Here is a 22,978-nt window from a genome sequence, read left to right as displayed (position 1 = left end):
AACAACAGTTCAAAGTCAATAACTTATTAATGAAATTGAGAGTGTTGGCTAACACGCAAAGTCTCACAACCAGTGGATATATTCCCAAGATGTTTAAAGCCTACTGTGTTAGAACACACCTCTATGTTTTCTGTGCAGCTGCTAATGGACTTTATCACCATGGAAACTAACAGTTGCTGGTGAGACCTAAAAACACCCATCGTTTTGTGGCAGCTTCTTTTCTGTCAAAAAATAACACTTCCTCTCTCTCCCCCTTCTTTCATTTTTTCCAGCTTCCAAATGCACTTTATTTTTCTTAATTGTTTGACATCTCAACTAAAATAATAGATAGAGAAGCTTGAGACAAGTGCATTGTGTGTTTGTACTATGGTGTAGTGCACTATGGTGTAGTCTCAGGGTAATTGCAATTTTTGTGCTCTTCTTCCTTTGCCCTTGTCATTTGCACTTAGCATGCTCAACACTTGTGTTATGTCACATCTAATTCCACTTCAATAAAAGTTATATATTTTAGTTTAAAGCATGTTTTATCAAAATTGATAATAGTTGTAGATACTTGTTTTCTCTCACTGTACAAGGTTTTTTTTAAATCTGAATATAATAATTCATGTATATTATTTTAAACAGGACCTAGGTTAATGAGCAGCAACTCTGAACCTTCCCCTCTATCCCTAAACCTTTAATGATTAAAGCCTAAATGGCAGTGCAAATATACAAGACTGCTCAAATGTTTTGGATTCTATCTACTAAGCCAATTGTTTTAAGATGCTCTCCCTTGCCCAGTTTGTGATCAGGATTGTGGGATCACTGTGATGTCATTGCAAAAGCACTTCTCTCCCCATTTCTGAAGAACGGTGCACTCCAAATTTTTGTGTTTACCAATAAACTTTTGTTAACAGTCATTAAAATGGGACTTTTTAAATGTGTTACCTTCCTTAACAAGCGACGCAATTAAAAATGTCCTAACAAAGCTTATCGAAAGTCTTGTAATGACGTCACAGCCTGGGGCTTGCTTTAATCCAGTTCCAGTTACACAAAATGCCAAACTTCAAACGGTCTCCGGCCCTGTAGTTCCTCAGCTGAGAAACCAGAGCAGGTATTGTGCAGGCAAGCATCCAATCCAGGTTGATGGTGAAGCAAAGCCCACCAGTCACCATACCAACTGTTCCCTCATGCCCTGGAGTATCAGATTCTTTTACAGTGCTTCTTTCTCCTTCTGCGAGCATCTGCTGAGCTTCATCTCTGCCAGTTGGATGTACCTGATCACATTTGTATCTGCATTTAAACAAGGACAGAATAAGAATAAAGATGAGCCAGTTGACACATGTATATCTATACACTGTTTTAATTTAGATTAGGAGAGACCCCCTCCTCCCCTGGAAGTGCTGACTTTTTTTGCATACAAGTTCACAGGCACCTTCTGCCCTTGTGTACCATCCAAATAGCCAGACTTCATATGCAAACTTAGACAGGACATGATAACAGTCTGATCCACCATTTTGGCCTGCCTTTATAAATGAGTGTGGTACTGCTCTCATTCAATTTCCATCCATTGACAAATTCAAGCAATGGATTAGTAGACAGAGATTTTGCAGCCCATGTTCTGGTTGAGTTTGCCTCCTTCCCTCTTAATATGTGGGGCCAATTAGACTGCCCCAGTTGTCACTCTGACTGAGATCACCTACCTCATTCACAGGTCAGGGATCAAACCTAGCGCCTTCCTTATCTTGGCCTTTGTACTGTACGGGATAGTTCATCACCCACAGGTCACCAGAATGGCCTTTCTTGATGTTGCTAGGGCTGGGGATACTATATACCTCGTTGCTCTCAGTCTTCCTATGAACCAAAGTTTCAAAGCATGAAAACAAAGGAACAGGGAAGAGATAAATTTAAGGAGTCACCTTCTTTAATAGCGCTAGCGAATCTCCTGTGATGTTATTGAGAATGAATTGCTGATCAGTTTAATGTACATAGAAACAAGGTGAGTTCAGAGGTAGCAAGCAGACCTAGAACTTGTAAAGAATTGGTCAGAGGTTTGCACAGAAACATTGGAGTGTCATAATTTTTGATTGGTCAATTTTTGGTAGATTTTTTCTGCTATGAGCATATGTAAAAGGCAATGAAGGCCATAAGCAAGATTGTATTGCATTAGTAGATGTAGACCTGTGTACAAATTAATACTTTTCCCTTTGGTAATATCTAAAAGGTTAATCAATAACTGCATTTATATTTAGGGGCAAAACATCCCAAGGTGTTTCATAGGAGTGATTACCAAACAATCTGTCTCAACAGCCAATATCCCAGGACATGAATTTACAAACCTGTACCTAAACCTTTCAGAGAAGATGTCTTCACTGCCTCTGCTTCTCAAGACAGGCTCTTACACAGTTTTACCATCTGCTGCAGGGTGACCTTCAGGCAGCATATGGAAGAAAGAAAAAATACTTGCATTTATATGATGCCTTTCATAACCCCAGGATGATGTTCCAAAGTGCTTGGCAATCAATGAAGTCATTGAGTCACTGGAGTAGGACTTGAACCCAAAACCTTGTGACCCATAGGTAAAAGGGTTACAAATGAATCCCACCTGACATCTGTGGCACCAACAGGATGGCCCTTCTTACAGGAATGAACATTACCAGAGCATGAAGTTTTCACATTAGCAGATTTCCCCAAGCCAACCCAGGGACATGTGTCCAATCAAATCATCAGCAGTGCACACCTGTGTCCTGCAAGTGATTGGTACTCTGTCAGCAAGGACCGGCCCATGTTCCCTGTGCAAAAGGGACATCAGCTGAACAGAGTGAAAAGTTTTCACTGAAAGATTTGCCTTGCTAAGTCAACTAACTGAGGAGTATAGTGAATTGGCCAGCAATTCTTCTTCATCGCAGGGGTGACTGTGATCATTTGAGTGTATGGAAAGCCTATTTGTGGCGTTTCTTAGATTTCATTGCAGTTACAGCACATTCAAAAGCCTCTATGAAATCCATTGCGCCAACCATCTTAATGAAGGGCTTTTTTTGTTATTATTATTCAGGTGAGCTTCGCTGGCTGGGCCAGCATTTTTGTCCATTCCTAGTTGCCCTTGAGAAGGTGGTGGTGAGCTGCCTTCTTGAACCACTGCAGTCCATATGGTGTGGGTACACCCACAGTGCTATTAAGAAGGGAGGTCCAGGATTTTGACCCAGTGACATTGAAGGAACGGCAATATATTTCCAAGTCAGGATGATGAGTGACTTGGAGGGGAACTTCCAGGTGGATGGACTTCTCATCTATCTTCTGCCCTTTTCCTTCTAGATGGTAGATGGTAGTGGTCGTGAGTTTGGAAGGTGCTGTCTAAGGAGCCTTGGTGAATTCCTGCAGTGCATCATGTGGATGGTACACACTGCTGCTACTGTGCATCGATAGTGGAGGGAGTGAATGTTTGTGGAAGGGGTGCCAATCAAACTGGTTGCTTTGTTTTGGACGGTGTCAAGCTTCTTGAGTGCTGTCGGAGCTGCACTCATGCAGGCAAGTGGAGACTATTCCATCAGACTCCTGACTTATGCCTTGTAGATGGTGGACAGACTTTGGGGAGTCAGGAGGTGTGTTACTCATTGTACAATTCCTAGCCTCTGACCTGCTCTTGTAGCCACAGTATTTATATGGCTAGTCCAGTTCAGTTTCTGGTCAATGGTAACCCCCAGGATGTTGATAGTGGGGGATTCAGTGATGATAATGCCACTGAATGTCAAGGGGCGATGGTTAGATTCTCTTTTGTTGGAGATGGTCATTGCCTGGCACTTGTGTGGCACGAAAGTTACTTGCCACTTGTCAGCCCAAGCCTGGATATTGTCCAAGTCTTGCTGCATTTGGACATGGATTGTTTCAGTATCTAAGTCGTCGCAAAAGGTGCTAAACATTGTGCAATCACCAGCGAACATCCCCACTTCTGACCTTGTGATGGAAGGAAGGTCGTTGGTGAAGCAGCTGAAGATGGTTGGGCCTAGGACACTACCCTAAGGAACTCCTGCAGTGATGTCCTGGAGCTGAGATGACTGACCTCCAACAACCACAATCATCTTCCTTTGTGCTAGGTACTACCATTATGAGTGCAGGGATACTCCTGCCTCCAAAGGTTTTACTTTCTTTTGTTCTCTTCATGATAAAAAGTAGGAGAAAATGCTTGGAAATTCCACAGATTGTTAGGGTATGAAGAGGGAAAAATAAATTCCAGAAGAGGAAAACAAAAAGCAGCAAAAGGAGATGAAAGGGAGGATTAAAGAAGCCTTTAAAGTCACATTGCTTTCCATGTGGCCCATTTGCCAGATGGAGATTTCCATTCTTAGCCATGTTTATTCTTTGGTATGAGGTGACACTGCTCCCAAGTGAAAATTTCAATCCCCGTTTTGGACCATTGTTACGAAACGTGGATGTGAGTGTGTGTGTGGAGAGCAGGCCATTAGAGCTTGATCTTAGTGCAAAAAAGGAAATGGCTTGAAGCTACCACCATCTGAAAATTTAGACTGTTCAGAATAAACAAAAGTTCGTCTTTCCTGGTGGCTTGAATTTATGCTAATGGTGGTAAATATGGAGCTCCAACTGGTACCGATGCTACTGGCCTCCACAACCAACTGTGCTTCAAAACAAGACACCCCATATGATGGCCAACATGCAATGTTGGCAGGCTACCTGTTGACGCATGCACTTTCACGCACACATTCCTATCTGCCAGTTTTAAGCTGCCCTTTAGATCAATGTGAAAAAGAGACCAAAATCCAAAAGTAAACCAGTCGAAGAGAGGGTGAAGGTAGGACACAGATGGGCTGACAGCTGTCAGCTCCTGCAGAACTGGATTCATCAACAGAATTTCAAGTCCCCAGATTAGACTCTCAGCATAAACAGCATATCAAACCTTGAGCTGCTTCCTGTGGTTGGACTGTATTTTGGGAGTCCGGCGGAGTATCCCTATAAGTTTTCTCCTGGATTGCTTGCAGGGGTCTCTCGGAGGTTAATCTTTAAATCCAGGAGGCTCCAGACAAATTGGGGGGAATTGTTCCACAAACTTCAAAGTGCACAGAGTATGGGTGCCAGTATCCTCTCCCATCCCAAATGCTCAATCATTTCAGTTTAACTCTACCACAATTCATTACATTTATCCGTATTAATTTATAAGCTTTTTCATGCCAAGTGAAATGTGTATCAGATTGCTATGAAGTTACAAGTCATGCTAGGGAAGAAATAGGAACCTTGAAACACAGAGACTGGAATAGACCATTCAGCCCCTCGAAACAGTTCTGCAATTCAATGGCTGATCTTGGAGCTAACTCCATATCCTTCAATACCTTCAGATAACAAAAAAATGATCAATCTCAGATTTAAACCCTACAATGGGTCTAGCATCAATCGCCATTTGGAAGAGAATTCCAAAATTCTACCATCCATTGTGTATAAAAATGTTTCCTAATTTCACTTCTGAAAGGACGGCCCCTAATTTTTAGACTCGTCTTAGATTCCCCAACCAGTGGAAATAGCTTCACTCCCAATCAGTTCCTCTTAATATCTTGAAAACTTCAATCAAATCACCCATTAACCTTCTAAAAAGCAGGGAATACAGCCCAGTTTGTATAATCTCTCTTCAAGTCCTGGTGCCTAGGTTTTGCTGTGGTAAATTTAGGCTGCACTCCCTCCAAAGGCAATATATATCCTTTTACAAAGTCCAGTGCCCAGAACTGCTCGCGGTACTCCAGCTGTGGTCTAACCGGGTCTTTGTATAGGTTGAAGTATGATTTTCACCCCCTTGCATTCTAATCAGCATTTCACTAACCTTTTTGGTTATTTTTCTGCACTTGTTCATGGCATTTTAATAATTTCTGTACCTGGACCCAATATTCCCTCCAAGCTGTGCAGCCCTTAGCGGCCTGCAAGCTCCTGCACAGACTGCACACAAGCTGATCCCTTTAAGTTATTGTGCATGTGTGGCTGTGCTAAAGAAAAACTAAAAGGGGCCTTGCAATCCAAAAAAAAAATTGGAGGATGCATTGCTTGGCCCCTAAGTCCTTTTGGATCTCCACTTTTAACCACTTAGAAAGTATCCTGTTCTATACCTTTGAGATCTAAAGCAGTTGACCTCACATTTGCCTACATTGAAATCCATTTGCCACATTTTTGTCCATTGGTTTAATTTATTAACATATCTCTGTAATTTTATGCTTCCATCTACACTGCTTACAGTGCCGCCTATCGTTGCGTCATTGGCAAATTTGGATAATTGGCTTTCTACCCCAGCATCCGAGTCATTAATAACAATGCGAATAATTTAGGCCCCAACACAAACCCTTATGGGACACCACTGGCCAATTAAAGTACCTGCACCTAGCTAATTTCCTAACCTGATAAATAATTTGTCTTCAATCACATGAGCTTCAACTTTAGCTAACAATCTTTTATAAGGGGGCCCTGTATCAAATGCACTCTGGAAATCCATATAAATAACATCCATACACATTCCCTTGACCACCACTTCTGTCATCTCTTCATAAAATTTAATCTGGTTCATCAGGCCAGACCTACCCTTTATAAATCCATGCTGGTTCTCTCTGTTCAGCTGAACATTTTCAGGCAGTCACCTTTAATCATAGGCTCTAGGGATTTCCCAACAACAAATGCAAGGCTAACTGGTCTTTAATTTCCTGGCTTTCCTCTCTCACCTTTCTTAACAAGAGAAATGGCATCAGCAATTTTCCAATCTAAAAGGAGCTGCTCACAAATCGAAAGAAATTTGGAAGGTAATAGTTAGGACATCTCTAATGCTCTCTCCTATTTCTTGTAAAACCCTGGGATATAAACCATCTTGTCCTGGGGATTTGTTACTCTTTAGTGCCATTATATTCTTCATTACTGTTACTGTGTTTTGCTTATGTTAATTTTGGTGAATCCCGGTCCTTGATTCAATATTAATTTCTTTGGGATTTCCAGCATGCTAACCTTTTCCTCTACTGTAAATATAGATGCAAAATATTTATTCAACATGTCCACCATTTCCTTACTCAGGGCAATGGGATCCTTTCCATACTTCTGTTAGATGTAGGACGGTTCTAAACATGTTGATATACTGATGGAGTACTGTATCCAGTTCTGGGTGCCACACTTTAGGAAGGATGTGAAGGCATTAGAGAGGGTGCAGAAAGGATTCATGAGAATGTTTCCATGGAGGGACTTCTGCTACATAGATATATTGGAGAAGTTGGGACTGTCTTCCTTGGCGAAGAGGAGGTTGAGAGGAGATTTGGTAGAGGTATTCAAAATCATGAGGAGTCTGAACAGTGTAGATAGGGAGAAGCTCTTCCCATTGGCGCAAGGATTGAGAACAAGAGGACACAGATATAAGGCAATTGGCAAAAGAAGCAATGGCAACATGTGAAAAGCCTTTTCAAGTGGTGAGTGCTTAGGATCTGGAACGCACAGCCTGTGACTGTGGTGGAGGTTGGTTCATTTGAGGCATTTAAGAGGGAATTGGATTATTATCTGAAAAGAATGTGCTGGGTTTGGGGGGGGGGGGGGGGGGGGGGGGGCGGGGGGGCTCTGGTGGGGGGAAGGTGGGGGAGTGGCATTATGTGAATTGCTCCTTTTCAGAGCCAGCACAGACATGACCAGCCGAATGGCCTCCTTCTGTGCTGTAAGCATTCTGTGATTCTATGGTTGCAACACATTAGTAATGGCCAAGAAATCTATATACAATATCTGACTGCTAGCAGACTTGTCTTAGAAGGCAATTCATTTATCCCTGAAAAGTCTAATATATCCTATGGGAATTTGAAAGAAATGGGTCTAACTCTAGAACTGGTACAGATATGGTTATCCATGATGAGCGTTTTTCATTTTACAAATCATTCGTCCTACTTGGATCACATATAAGACCAAGAGAAGTTGGTATTTGGTATTAGACTGGAGAAAATGAAGGATAATCGCTGGTGCCGAATGCACGTCCGGTCCATTCACTGTTCACACACTGCAGTGTGACAACGTGTGCCTGTCGAATGCTATAGAGAGGTGAATGTTCAGCCAAAACTTGTCTGAACAAAAACTGTATACTTTGGTGAACCTGCTGCTTAGAAAAAAAGACTGGAATCTCTCAACTTTCAGACGATAGCCTGGAAACAGTCACAAATTCAAACATTTCTACGGTATATTTAGAATTAAGGTTTTAACAGTTGTGAAGACATATATAAAGAAACAAATAGGTAGAAATAACAATGTATGTTGTCGCCACAGATGCTAAGGACAATAAATTGTTTAAAAGCTGTCAATTTAGATGTAAAAGCTCTAAGATATGATAGCTGCAAGTTGACACCTAGCTGTTTCACCTATTGTGTTGCCCTGAGTTAGAGTGACAGTAAGGGTGTTAAGTGGTAACCTGTGCCTATTTTTTGTACAGTGATGCAGAATGAGGTGAAATACAGTAAACACTTTAAAAGCTGGCACCAAGTTAAAAATAAGACATGAAACGCAAACATGAAAAATATATAGCTAGCTGTTCAGAGTGCTGGCCAGCAGATGACTGTTGTTGAATCTACATCAGCTGGCTGGAAACATTGCCTGATAGGAATGGGGCATGAATGTCTTTATTTCTACATGATTTTGCTCCTTCACAACCAAGTGTACTTACAAACCAAAGCACAAACACCTTGCAAAATGCTGCAGATGCTGGAAATCTGAAATAAAAACTGAAAGTGCCGGAAAACCTGAGCAGGAATGGCAGCATCCGCAGAGAGAGAAACAGAGTTAATATTTTGAGTCAAATATGACTCTTCTTCAGAACTCTTCACTTTTGAAGAAGAGTTATATTCAAGTCAAAACATTAAGACATTGACCTACTGAGGCTGTGGCCCTAATTACTGGTGCACATTTCAGCAATATACAATGTGTTAGTTCAGTAATTATGAATTCTCAGGAGAAACAGTAAAATGAGTAGCAATATGTAATGTTTACAATGGGTTTTAAGCAGTTAAATTTAATAACATATTTAACATATGATGTATGGACTTTAGTACAAAATGCAGATTGTGGTAGACCTTTCATTTTTATTCTTATTAAATTATTCTTTATTAAATTAAGGAGACCTGCATTTTGCAAAATATTGTAAATATTTGCATACTGGAATGTTCCTAATTGTACAATCCTTACAATATCTTATACTTTATTTTTATTTTAATGATTGTCTATAACTATGTTGAGTTACGATTACTTGTTTTATTTGAATCGGCATCACAATGATGCATTAATGATTTTGCAATGAACCAGTTACTCATCCTTCCATCCACCTACCTACCTACCTACCTACTGCAAGACCACATCAGATTAAGACGACCCTTCTGTCCATCTAATTTCCTCCTTCTAGGCTACCAATCCTGCCGTCTTCTGATTGTGGTATCAGGCTATTTCAAAAATCAGTCTAGTGACTTGTCCTCAGCTACTCCTCTTAGCAACTTGCTTTAGCTGTTATGATCACCTTCTTGAACCACTGCAAGGCTAAATACCAGTATGAATGGGGTAAGCACCATCAGAGGGCTATGATGTTATTGAAATAGAGGTCTACATACTCTGGGAGTGGGTGTGGGGGCACGGGGAGATGGTTGAAGTTAGTTCTTGCTCAAGAATATGTGGGATTATTTAACTCGCTCCACAGAACGAGAACATCCGCTAGCGAAGGTTATTGCGAGGTCAGAAAATTGGCTGAATACCAGATTATAACCTGAATAAGCATCTCTAACAGTCTTGTAATATCTCTGAATTATGGTACTACAGATATTACTGGAAAAGTTAATTGGACAAAATGGATGAAGAACGAGGAGGCTCTGAATTGACAGAATGGAAGAGAAATGATGAGGCTGATATTTAAAAATTTGTTCAGGGGGTCTGAACATCACTGGCTGGGCCAGCATTTATTGCCCAATCTTAATTGCCCTTGAGAAGGTGGTGGTGAGCTGCCTTCTTGAACTGCTGCAGTCTCTGTGGTGTAGGTACATCCACTGTGCTGTAAGGGAGGAAGCTCCAGAATTTTAACCCAGCGTCAGTGAAGGAACTGCAATATATTTCCAAATCAGGATCGTGAGTGGCTCAGAGGGGAACTTCCAGGTCGTGGTGTTCCCATCTGTCTGCTGCCCTTGATCTTCTAGGTGGTAGTGGTCGTGGGTTTGGAAGGTACTGTCTAAGAAGGCTTGGTGAGCTCCTGATTACAATGAAACAAACTGCAGTATGTATAATACCAGAAGACACAAGAGGTTGTTATTGCCTGGGACAGTAATAAATCAAGAGTTGCCAAAAGGTAGCATGCATTGATGATAAGGAATGGATAGGAGATATAAAGTGGAAGTCGAGTGGTGCAGTGGGTAGTGTCCCTACCTCTGATCCAGAAGCTCTGGTTTCAAGTCCCACTCCAGGACTTGATGGCCAAGGAAGAGTCTCAATCCTTCAGACACACGCCAATGGCAGGTGGAAAGAGTGGGTCAGCCAAGCAACGGAAAGGAAATTGGAGCCTCTATTGTCATGATTCATAGCTCCAGACTACAACGTGCACATAAAAGTGATGTTGCCACAGCAACTTGGAACTCCTTGGATCAGATTGGTGCCAACAGCATGGGGTTCAACCCTTGTTCTGGCTGGGGTGGATTCGAGACCTGCATCCTTGGCCTATCTGTGGTGGAGATCACAGCACTATGGGTCAGACTTGCCTCTGGGCAGAGAACAAAAGAAATAGATGTAAAGAGAGAGAGGAGAGATAAATACTAAAATTAAAAATGCACGGACTTATAAATGGTACAAATTCTCCTTTGTGTTTAGACAGTTCGTATTGATCAGACTATCCATGAAGCATCACAGCAGTAGCTTCAAAATCAGGGACTCGTTTCCCAATGGGAGCTTTACCAGCAGTCATTCTGAATCAGTCATTATTACCAATCTCCTTTACATGCTTTGCTGCTTCAATGGAGTGTGTCAATTCTGTGGGCTGAATGTTTCATAGGTGGCAGGGGTCCCGACACTGGGGCCAAAAGCAGGGAGTGACCTCGCTTCAGCGGGCAACAGGACCCAGGGCTGCATTTTGCTGGCGTGAGGCAACCAAGTGGCTGCCATCCCCATTAAGGGCAGCAGCCCATCCCTAAAAACTGCCAGGTCAATCAGAAGGCTGGCAGCACAGCAGCCTCAGAAGCATCACTGCTAACAGCGGCCAGTGCTGGGACAACATCTGGAAATTGAGGGTGTACCGATGGCCAAGTGCCCTCAAAGTCAGGTAACTGAGGTCTTGAGCCACCCAGGTCAGTAAGGCAGGCTAGTGCAAAGGGTAGGGGTGGGAGTGGGGGGAATGGTCGCTGAGGGCAGGCAATGCTGTTGCCGGGGTAGGTAGCCATTGCTGCCGGGTGGCCATTTCATAGGCCGAAGAGTGCTTGAAAAGGAGGGCCGCTTGGAGCTCGTTGGGAGGCCACCGGGTCTCACTGGACAGTCCGCCCAAATGGTGATGGGCACCCTCACAACCGGTAAAATGCCAGCCAAAGTGGGAAGAGGCCCTTAATTGGTCACTTAAGCGGCTCATATGGACTCCAGGCAAGAAGGCAGTATGTCACCTTTCCCACTGCTGGTAAAATGTCATGGCAACAGGAAGATGGCAGGCACAACATTTGCTGCCTTTCTGCACCATTTTGCCAGCCTTCCAGGCTCCCAGTCCATCCCTAAAGTGCTGGCGAAATTTAGCCCCCCTGTCTGCTCAGCCCCACCTCCCAACAACATTTTTGCCTGTAGCCTAACACTTGTCAGTGGATATGTGAGTCAAATGACTCTCACTCTGAAATTGGTTACCAGAGGGTTTGATACTAGTATTGTTTTCCCCATCCAGTCCCTTCCAATTTTTCCCCTTTTCCCACCGAGAACGCTGACTCTTCCATGGCCCCCTGCCAAGATGACCATTCTTCAAGTGCAAGCCTAGACCTTGAATGTTTACAGACAGTTTTATCATCACAACATCGTCCTCACTCTATGTCCACATGAGTCAGGAGTGAGGATACTTACTTTCCCCTTCGCTAGTGCAGAGGCGCTAAGCCTGATTTACGGCACCACCATTGATGCTAAGCTCCACTAAGATACCCAAGATGGCCCTGGAATTATCTGTCTGCAGCCTGGGAGTTACTGTGCAGCACTAACCCAGCTGGAGTTTATGGGGTCACTGTGAAGGCACCTCTTTTGCATGGATCAAGTGGGTGCCACTTCGAGCACACCTCTGCCACCTGCCTGCCAAGAATTTCTGATGGGAGAGGTGGTATGTCTAGCAGAGAGTTTGGCTGCCCAAGCACTCCTAACTCTGCCTATGCTCCTACTGACTTTCCGATCGCGGGGACTCATCTGAAGTTTTGTAAAATGGTTTCCAGGTTCTTTGTAGTGTCGGGGCACAAATGGATGCCAGACTCTTTGGATGGGACCCAAATACACCATTGTTGCTGGTGTCTTATGGAGGTCCTGCAAGTGGAAGACTTGTGGCAGCAGATAGCCAGAATCCTGAAGGAATTTGGAGGCTGAAAATATAGTGAAATTTACCAACTGTCTTCACAAAGGGTGGGAGCGGCCCAAAGCAGCACAGACCAGGAATTGAATCTGAAACCTAAAGTTATGCATTTATCTTCTGAGTCAACAGGACAGCATCATAGCTGGCATCTTAACCACAGCATCTTTAGACCAGCTTACTTAGTCTTCACCAGTTCTGCGCCCAAAGCGGAAATAGATAAGCAACAGAAAACAGCTCCTATGGACCCCTGAGCCAAGTCAAGAAATAATATGGATGATACTGATCTACACCAGTGGCACCAAAAAGGCTCATATTGAACTGGCAGTTTTACACTGCACCCAAATCACTTTTTCATTGACATGAATGGAAAATAATCGAGTAAAATAGCATACCACTGCTTCCCAATACCAGCATAAATCAATTTCACTCTCAATATTTCTACAACCACTTGATTCATTAAAACCCAAGTACCCAACTGAAATACCTGTCAATTGTTTCACAACAGCCCAGATTGTTGTTCCAGAAGGTCATAGTTGACCCAATAGCTTTATTACACCCTCTTCGTTCTCTATTACCCTCCCAAGTACAATTAAATTTTTCTTACTGAGGTATCTTCACCACTTTCCTCTCTCAGCCTCTGCACCGAAAGACTTCTCACCCTCAGTGATTTCAACTTCCATCTCAACAACAACAACAGCAACTTACATTTTATTTTATTCATTCACAAGATGTGGGCGTTGCTGGCTAGGCCAGCATTTATTGCCTATCCCTAATTGCCCTCGAGATGGTGGTGGTGAGCTGCCTTCTTGAAACACTGCACTCCATGTGGTGTAGGAACGCCCGCAATGCTGTTAGGAAGGGAGCTCCAGGAATTTGACCCAGCGGCAATGAAGGAACAGCGATATGGCTCCAAGTCAGGATGGTGTGTGGCTTGGAGGGAAACTTGCAGATGATGGTGTTCCCATTCATCTGCTGCCCTTGTCCTCCTAGGTGGTAGAGGTATATGGTGCCTTCAACAAAATAAAATGCCCCAAAGTGTTTCACAGGAGAAATATAAAACAAAATATGACATCGAGCCACATGTGGAGATATTAGGTCAGATGACCAAAAGCTTGGTTAAGAGGTAGGTTTTAAGGAATGACTTAAAGGACGGAAATGAGGTTGAGAGACAGGGAGTTTATGGTCCAGGCAACTAAAGGTGCAGCCACCAATCATGGACCAATTAAAATTGGGGATACCAAAGAGGTCAGAATTAGAGCAATGCAGATATGTCAAAAGTTTGTGGGGCTGGGAGAGATTACAGAGATAGGGAGGGGTGAAACACTGGGGGTGATTTGAAAACAAGGATTGGAATTTTAAAATCAAGATATTGCTTGACCGGCAGGCTATGTAGGTCAATGAGCTCAGAAGTGATAGGGGAACGGGACTTGGTGCAAGTTAAGGAACAAGCCGAAAAGTTTTGGGTGACTGATAGTGCTTTACATGGCCTAACCAGATATGGTTGTAAATGGCTGGTCTGTCATATACTCTCAACTCCGCGTTCCTTGGATTAAAGGTAGCAGAGATGAAGGCCATTAAGAATCAGGGTGAGAGAGGGTCATTGTTTCAATGGAGACTAGGACATCAAAGGTGGATGTGTAGTAGTAGGGTCTGTACAGGGTTAATGTGGAACGAAGTATAGTGCCGCCCACACAGTGATGTAAGAAGGCACAACACCCAGAGTCAGGGTCAGTCTGGAAATGGACAGAGATGTGTAAAGATCTAGGATGGAGTCTGCACCCTCTACTGTACCCTCTACTGTATATATGTATATAGTGATGAGTTGTTAATAAAGGCTTACTGTTAATACACTCAAGATTATGAAGCTTATTGCATGGTACCCGAAGCAGGATTCCATGGTGTCAGCATCCCGATCAGAAACCTTTATCTACACACGAATGCAGAAAACTAAGAAAAAGGGCACCTTCAATGGATTCTGAACTGAAACAAACTCCCAACTGAAACTACAGATGTGGAGAAAATTCACCAGAAATAAAAAGTTCCAGAGAGAGAAGTGCCTGGAAGCAAAAAGGTAGAAGTTTTACTCCAGCATGAGACTCCATTGAATTTCCCTTGGAAGTCCAGCTTCAGGAAGCAAAGCTCACAGCCTGTGAGTGTGAGATAAATTTGTTTAAATTCCAGGCCAGCCAGTTCTGAGAACCCCCTTTTCAGTCAGTCAGAAGTGCCGTTTGAAAGAAACCCGTCGCTAATCCTGAACCCCGACTCTGAGTCTCAACACGTGACTCCATTTTGTGGAGCAAGGGGCGTTGGGTTCCCAGTCATCGGTGTGATCCTTTAACCACTGAGGTGTGGCAATAAATAGATCTTTGAGCTGATGTACGTTGTCCGGAATCAGCCTCCCTCTCTTCTGAGCAGGGATGCCTGCATAGTACTAGGTCTCCTCCAGGCAGCAGAAGGTGTCAAGACTACCACTGTTGTTAGCCAGCCAGAACAGCATGGGCCTGAGTCCTCAAACACCAAACAGGAGTCAGACTCTGATTTCATCTGTGACCTTTCTTCTCTTTTTGTGGGAGCAGATTTGCCCATCATCATTCCAGGTCCTGGAAAGTCCCCAGTGGTCAGGCCAACCTATCGCGCACAAGATTACCATAGCGCCTCCAATAGGTGTGGTAGCAGAGAAGGATCAACAGTCTTGAGAAGATTCTGCTTCCAACTACTATGATGGTACTGTTGGTAGACACACCAATCACTGTGCACACATGGCAACTTCTAGCTAGCGTGCCAGGACTACAAAGAACGCCAGGACTTTGTAACAGTCTCGCACCAACAACAAAAAACAGAGGCGAGCATGCTACTCAATCTTCTTCTTGCCACATGAATGCCCTTCCTCAGTCTCAGGGTTTCCCGTTGGCCCCAAACAGTAAAAGAAGAAAAGTGCACCGCCAGGCAGACCAATACCAGTTTTGTCAGCCCCGTAAGAAAAGATCAAGAGTAAAAACAACCACATACTGTAAAACCAGCCAGACCAACCAGGCATGGTTTAACATGAAGCAATGGAAGAATCAAATAAAACCATACCCAAATGCCAGTCCAGCCTCAAAGCTAACACGAACCAGAGCCACTCTCCCGACAGAACAGCAAATGAGATGTTGGCAGATTATAAGTCTTCCAGGCCTTCTGAACCTCTGACTTCAAGGATTTAAAGTGGGGAGAATGTTGTTTATGTTAATTCCGTAATAGCAATAATGCTGGAATAGCATTAAGGTTGTAACAGTAAGATAAATGCACAAGACTTATAACAATGTAAGAATTGAAGTAAACAAAATTAATTCTACATCCATGGGATAAAGACTTGGGGGAGGGTATAATAGTAGGGTCTAGTACATACAGGGTTAAGGTGGGACTGAGTACAGTACCACCCACACAGTAATGTAAGCAGACACAAAGCCCAGAGCCAGGGTCAATCTGGAGATGGTCAGAAATGTGTAAAGACGAAGGATGGAGTCAGCTCTTGTGTATAGTTATGAGTTGTTAATAAAGACTTGTTGTTAACATACTCAAGACTATGAAGCCTACTTCCGGGAGTCTGTGAATTAGGCAATGGTCTTTCCCAGGGGGATGATACAGAAGGAAATGGGATTGGGGCATGGAGTGACGTTGTGATGTAGAGTGATACAAGGAAATGATCAGAGATGGCCTTATCTGTGATTGATACAATGGGACTAGCAAGACCACGTAAGGTGGCAAGGTCAAGGAAGTGGCTGCAGAAATGAGTTGGAGAGAGATTTAGGAAGGATAAGAGGCATGCGAACTCAAAGGAGAGCATGATGAGTTGAGATCTTGTCCCTGAGACCCACTGTCTGCTCCCTCAATCCTCATCCCACTAAACTGCTGAACACCCACTTTCCCTCCTGGTCCCTTTGTTAACAACATTGTAAATAGTTCTCTCCTTTAGGTGCTGTCCCTTTCTCCTTTAAATCGGCTGTCATCACACTTCTCCTCAAATAACAACCCTTGACATCACTATCCATGTAAACTACCATCCCATCTCCAACTTTCCTTTTCTCTCTGAAGTCCTTAAACACATTGTCGCTTCCCAAATCTGTTCCCAGCTTTCTAGGAACTTCAATGTTTGAATTTCTCCAATCAGTTTCCACCCGTGACAATACCAAAAGAGCTCTTATCAAGTTCACAAATTACATCTGATGTGACCGTGACAAAGGTAACCTTCCCTTCCTCGTCCTTCTTGATCTGTCTTCAGTCTTTGGCACGGTTGATCACACCAACCTCTTGCAACACCTCTCCACTGTTGTCCAGCTGGGTGGGACTGCTCTCACCTGGTTTCATTCTCATCTATCTAATCAATGCCAGAGTTTCACTTGCAATTTTTTTCTTCCTGAACTGTTACCCCTGTTGTCTTGCAAGGATCTGTCCTTGGCCCCCTCCAATTACTCATACATACTGCCTCTTGCCGACATAATCTGAAAGCGTAATTTTAGATTTCATGTGTACACTGACAACACCCAGCTCTACCCTGCCACCACCTCTCTTGACTCCTCCATTGTGGCCAAATTATCAGACTGTGCACCTGACATTCAGTATTGCATTTGCAGAAATTTGCTTCAAGTATTGGGAAGACTGAAACCATCATCTTCAGTGCTCGCTCTGTTCCCCAACTACTGACCCCATCCCTTTCCCTGGCTACTGTCTTTCACTAAACCAGACTGTTTGCAATCTTGATGTCATATTTGTCCCCGAGATGAGCTTCTGATCACATAGCCGTGCTATCAATAAGAGCACCTATTACCATCTCCATCACTTCGCCGACTTCCCTCTGCCTCAGTTCATCTGCTGCTCAAACCCTCATTTTTGTCTTTGGTATCTCTAGACTTGATCATTTCAATGCACCCCTGGCTGGTCTACCACATTCCATAAACTTTATGTCATCCAAAACTCTGCCGCCTGTATAGTCCTGTGGCCCTATCACCCATGCGCTCACTGACCCATTATTAGCTCCTGGTCAAGCAACATCTCAATCACCTTTGCTTTCAAATACCTTCGAATCTCAGTAATCATTTCCAGCCCCACTATCCCCTGAATATCTGCATTCATCTAATTCTGGCCTCTTGGGCATCCCCAATTTTAATCACTCTGCCATTGGTGGCTGTGCCTTCAGCTGCCTAGGCCCTACGGTCTCAAATTCCCCCCCTAAACCTCTCCACCTCCCGGTTAAAACACTCCTGAAAACCTACCTCCTTGACCAGGTTTTTGGCCTATAGATCTTATTTTTTAAATTTTGTTGAGATGTGGTTATCGCTGGCTAGGCCAGCATTTATTGCCCTTGTTCAGAGGGCAGTTAAGAGAATCACATGTAGGCCCAGACCAGGTAAGGAAAGCAGATTTCTTTCCCCAATTTTAATTCCCGATTTTTATAGAATTCAAATTTCACCATCTGCCACGGTGGGATTCGAACTTGGGTCCCCAGAGCATTACTCTGGGTCTTTGGAACACTAGTTTAGTCACAGTGCCACTATGCCACCACCTCTTCATATGGCTCAGTGTCATATTTTGTTTTATAATAGTCCTGTGAAGTGCCATGGGATGTTTTATTACATTATAGGCATTATATAAATATAAGTTATTGTTGTCTTATGTAGTGCAGATAGAGGCTGAATAATGTGAATGCATATGGGGGGTCTACTAGTTTTGTAACTAGATTAGCTCATCTAGTGAGCTGCATTAATATAGGGGATGGAAATTCAAATCCCACTGTCGCAGTTTGAGAATTAGAATTCAATTAAAAAGGCTGAAAATAATAACTGTCCCATCCACACCATTAGGATTAACTCTGAAATTGTTCAGTAAATCAAAATCAAAGCATTTAATCAGCAAAGAAGAGCTGGGGACTCTTCCCTGTTAGCTTAGCCAATATTCATGCCTCAATGAACATCACCATAAGAGATGGATCCGGTCAATATTAAATTGCTATTTGTAGGGGCTTGCTGTGTGTAAATTAGCTATAATGAACAGAAAATGTCAGAAATACTCAACAGGTTAGACAGCCAGCATTTTTTTGTTCTTATTTCTGTTCTCCAGCATTTGCATTGTTTTGTCTTTATGCAAATTGTCTGTTTTGTTTAGATAGATAGATAATTGGGGTTGATTAAAAAATCATAATGGTGGCTGGTGCCAATCATGATTCATAACATAGTTATAGAAAATCATTGATATAAAAATAAAGTATAAAATAATATAGGGATTGCTCAATTATGATAATTTCAGTATGCAAATAATTACAATATATTGCAAATGCAGGTCTCCTTAATTTACAGAATCAAAATGAAAGGTCTACTGCACTCTGCATTTTGTACTAAAGTTCATAGCTCATGTGTGCCATGTTGAATTAATTAAATTCTCAATCACTTACATACTACATGAGTTTTATAAAGTAGGGGATCAGACTGTCTCACAGTAATTTTGTTCTATATGTTACTTGTGGAATAGTGTCTTTTCTCCTTCATTCCATCACACATTAACTTTCATGTGGTTGTGGTAAAAGGCACATTGTGGCAATGGGAGGTGGGATTCAAGAGATTTCTAGTCAAGTCCAGACAGAGCTTTTTCAGCCTTTCAGCAAGGGGATACATAGTCAGTTGTTTGATTGTGTCAAAGTAGCTTTGTTATGGGTTACCTAGGATCAGTTTTAATGCTTCTTTCTGAATGCTTTTGTGCTTGTTCATATGCTCTTCGTTAAGTCCAGCATTCCAAAAAGGCGCTAATGCAGTTTCCTACATTACAACAGTGACTACTGTAATGTATTCACTGGTTTGCTGTACATCTTATTTATCTGATTTATCTAAGAGCAATGCAGAAATGACAATAGTTCTAAACCTACAACAGGTTTATTTATAGCACTCTAAAATACCTCAGCACTTAAAAGATTTCTTCACACATCGCTCTCAGCTAGAAACCAGCTCAGTCTTCTGGAACCTTCTGTCTGATGTCAGTTACCTAAGCTCTCTAGCTCAATTCACAGGCTTAAGCAATTAAGTAGTGAACATAGAACAGTGAACAGACTAACATAATCAAACACAGATCAACTAAACCATTAAACACTACAAAATTACTTCATTGACTGTACTGCATTTAGAATGTCCTGAGGTTATGCAAGGTGCAAGTCTTTTTTTTCTTTTCACTAGCATGATTATATATAAAAGTAGCTGAGGATGCAGGTTTTTGTGGGGGAATTTTGTGAAAGAAATAAAATGCATGTCAGTCTACCCTCTGCAGTGCTTGTGTTGATCATTCCTCGTGTCTTATTTATCAAAGACCAAATAGCAGTCATGGAAGTATGCAGGTAAAAGATCCGACAAAACCATCCCCCTAGTATTGGGAGGTACTTTCATTCAAATATCCAGGTCGACCCAAAGGAAATGGATTTCTGAATCTTCTGTGGACTACCACTCATGTTTCACAGTGCTGGATGCAGAAAGATGTAGAAAGAAAAGTGATGCTTCCACTCTGAACAGTATAAGACTCAAAATGTAAAACAGCACAAGGCTGACACTTACTGCCACTGCAAGATCAGAGAGGTGATACTTCTGCACACACAGGCACAGCTCACAATTTGTCCTCCCCTATGTAGACCTGCATATAAAGGCATCACATGTGGAAAACGCTGAAGAGATGTGCAAATGGGAAAATGCAGGAAATATTGAAAGACCATTCCCCAAACATGATGCACCCTCTCCCAGTAAGCTGGCCCCCTAGACATGACTTCACTTCACTTTCTCTTTTCCCTTTATTCCCTGCGGCTTCATAATCCTGGGAAACAATGCGACTGAAAATCTGTGAGCTTTTTTTTGACTGTCTGAAGTGATTCTGGACTTTCAGACTTTAAAAAGATAAGAAAAGTTAAGGTTGTAGGAAAGGCCATTTGGCCCACTGAAGCTAATCCCTATTGAGACTAAAGTCTTTCCACCTTAGCATCCAACTGCTTTCTGAATGCCCCTGATGTTTTTTGTCATAGTGACCCTGCCTGTTGAGATTATTTCAAACATTTATCAACCTTTAAATAAAGATGTTTTTATTAAATATTGATTTAAAAATACAACAGTCCGTGCACTGGGTTATTCTGTTTGGGTGCAGGAGTACACCATAAAGAGTCCTCCCTCACCCGGCTGCCTCAGTGCAACCCTAGCAACTCAGTTGTTTCTGCCTAATTAGATATTTATTCTGGTGGCTAAAAATCCCTATATTTACTCAAGGCCTTGAAGGGAGCTGGGGTGGTGGGGTTGGGGGCTGGTGGGGTGAGAGATTTTCCAGGCTAGAACCTGGAAGTATGGGATTCTTAAACGTCCTGCTCATTTTAAGAGCAGGGTAACTTTTATATTTGGTTGACAGGCAGTCAATCAGTCTCACACCACAAGGTCACAGCTAGGGGAGCAATAAGGATAAGGTGATGGGTGGGGGTGGTGGGGGGGGGCGGTGGGGGGGGTGCGGGGGAGGTGGTTGGAAGAGAGAGGCTGGAGAGGGGAAGGGAGGATGTAGAGGTTGGACTCCAGATGTGGAGGGGAGGTCATGGAGGCTGGAAGGACATTGTAGAGGTCAGGGGTGATGGTGGAGTTTGGGAGCGGATGGTGGAGGTCATGGTGGGAAGATTGGAGGGGGGAGTCAGTAATTGAGATCAGAGATTGGGGTGGGAGTGTCAGCCAATCATAGGATCTGTAACGAAGTTAACTTGTTGCATCTCGGGAAACACTCTTGTTTCACCTGGCCCACAAGTAGTGCTGTAAAGGCATTTACCTCATGGACCCAGCCCATCTCCCCTCCAGGAAACCCCGCCAACATTCATTAAAAATAAAAATCCTGTCAAATAAAGCCATCTTAAAATCCCTCAGTGACCAAGCTGCCTCCTGAGAGAGATTGGTAACATGCACCCCTCCTCCCTCAACCCCAACCCGCCTCAAAAACAGAGCTGAGTGGACTGTAGGTGGCTTTGAAATTTTCAACTCCCATCTGACCCAAAGACAGATGTTCCTAGGGGCTAAAGTTACCTCCAGAGCTTCCAGGTGAACTGGCAAGCATCATAATTGGACACCTAATAATGTGCTGGATATTCTTAATAAACATGATAAGCTGATTCAGTTTTATTTTCCGATAGAACTGTCTGGGCATGTTAAAAGTCTGATATGAAGATAGATTATTTGGAATAGAATGCCCATAAGAACATAAGAAATAGGAACAGGAGCAGACCATTTGGCCCCTTGAGCCTGTTCCGCCATTCAATATGATCATGGCTGATCTTCTTGTGTTTTTATTTCTACATTCCCATCCAACACCTTTGATTCCCTTGCCTAACAAGAATCTATCTAGGTCTGCCTTAAAAATATCCAATGACCCCTCCTCCACCACCTTCTGAGGCAAAGAGTTCCAAAGTTGCACAACCCCCTGAGAGAAAAAAATTCTCCTCATCTCTGTCCTAAAAGGGCGACCCCTCATTTTAAAACAGTGCCCCCTAGTTCTGCACTCATCCAAAAGGAAACATCCTTTCGATGTCCACCTTGTCAAGGCCGTTCAGGATCTTATATACTTTGATCAAATCACCCCTCATTCTTCTAAACTCCAGTGGAGACAAGCCCAGTCCGTCCAACCTTTCCTCATAAGACAACCCACTCATTCCAGGTATCAATCTAGTAAACCTCCTTTGAACCGCCTCCAATGCCTTTATATCCTTCTTTAGATAAGGAGACCAAAACTGTACACAGTATTCGAGGTGCGGTCTCACCAATGCACTGTATAACTGAAGCATAACATCCTTACTTTTATGTTCAATCCCTCTTGTAATAAAGGAAAGCATTCCATTAGCCTTATTAATTATTTGCTGTATCTGCATACTAACTTTTTGTGACTCATGTACTAGAACACCCAGATCCCTCTGCACCTCAGAATTATGTAGCTGTTCTCCATTTGACCCAATGAATATTATTGGCAGAATAAAAACACTGATTGAATATTCCTTCATTTTTCCTCAGGGTGGGCTGCAGATGCATCTTAAAGGTAATAGTGGTTGGAAAAAGCCTAAAACTTGTGGGAACAAGAAAATTATATTGAAAGCACTGGATGTCTCCAAAATAGATATCATAGAAGGATTAAATCACAAGCGTACAGAAGAAACAGGTGGCATACATGCCATTCTTTCCAAAGTGCTGTTGCTACTCTGCCTGTGCAGTCCACAAAATAAAGTAACTATTGTCAGGCACAGAATAGTAATCTTATTTAGCAGAAGAATTATACTGAGATACATCGAGTGTGCAGCACAGAAACACAACATTCAGCCCAACTCATCTACGCTGCTATTTATGCTCCCCACGAGCCTCTTCCCAGCACTCTTCATCAAACTCTGTCGCCATATTTCCCTATTCCTTTCTCCCTCGTGTCTTTGTCTAG

At 42.8% G+C, this 22,978-nt stretch overlaps 1 protein-coding gene across 1 annotated transcript in view; it reads right to left on the bottom strand.

Moving 5' to 3' along the window:
- Positions 1–994: 994 nt before the first annotated feature.
- Positions 995–22,978, bottom strand: part of LOC121292718 (tetratricopeptide repeat protein 9A) — a 125,582-nt gene continuing 103,598 nt past the window's right edge. The window contains exon 3 of the mRNA XM_041215032.1: positions 995–1,272. Coding sequence (XP_041070966.1) covers positions 1,193–1,272 — 80 coding nt within the window. The 3' untranslated portion in view covers positions 995–1,192. The remainder of the gene's footprint in view (positions 1,273–22,978) is intronic.

The sequence above is a fragment of the Carcharodon carcharias genome, chromosome 20 (assembly GCF_017639515.1).
Source record: "Carcharodon carcharias isolate sCarCar2 chromosome 20, sCarCar2.pri, whole genome shotgun sequence".
NCBI classification, from domain to species: Eukaryota; Metazoa; Chordata; class Chondrichthyes; order Lamniformes; family Lamnidae; genus Carcharodon; species Carcharodon carcharias.
The sequence above is the reverse complement of the archived record's forward strand: the minus strand, read 5'-3'. Positions and strand labels throughout refer to the sequence as shown.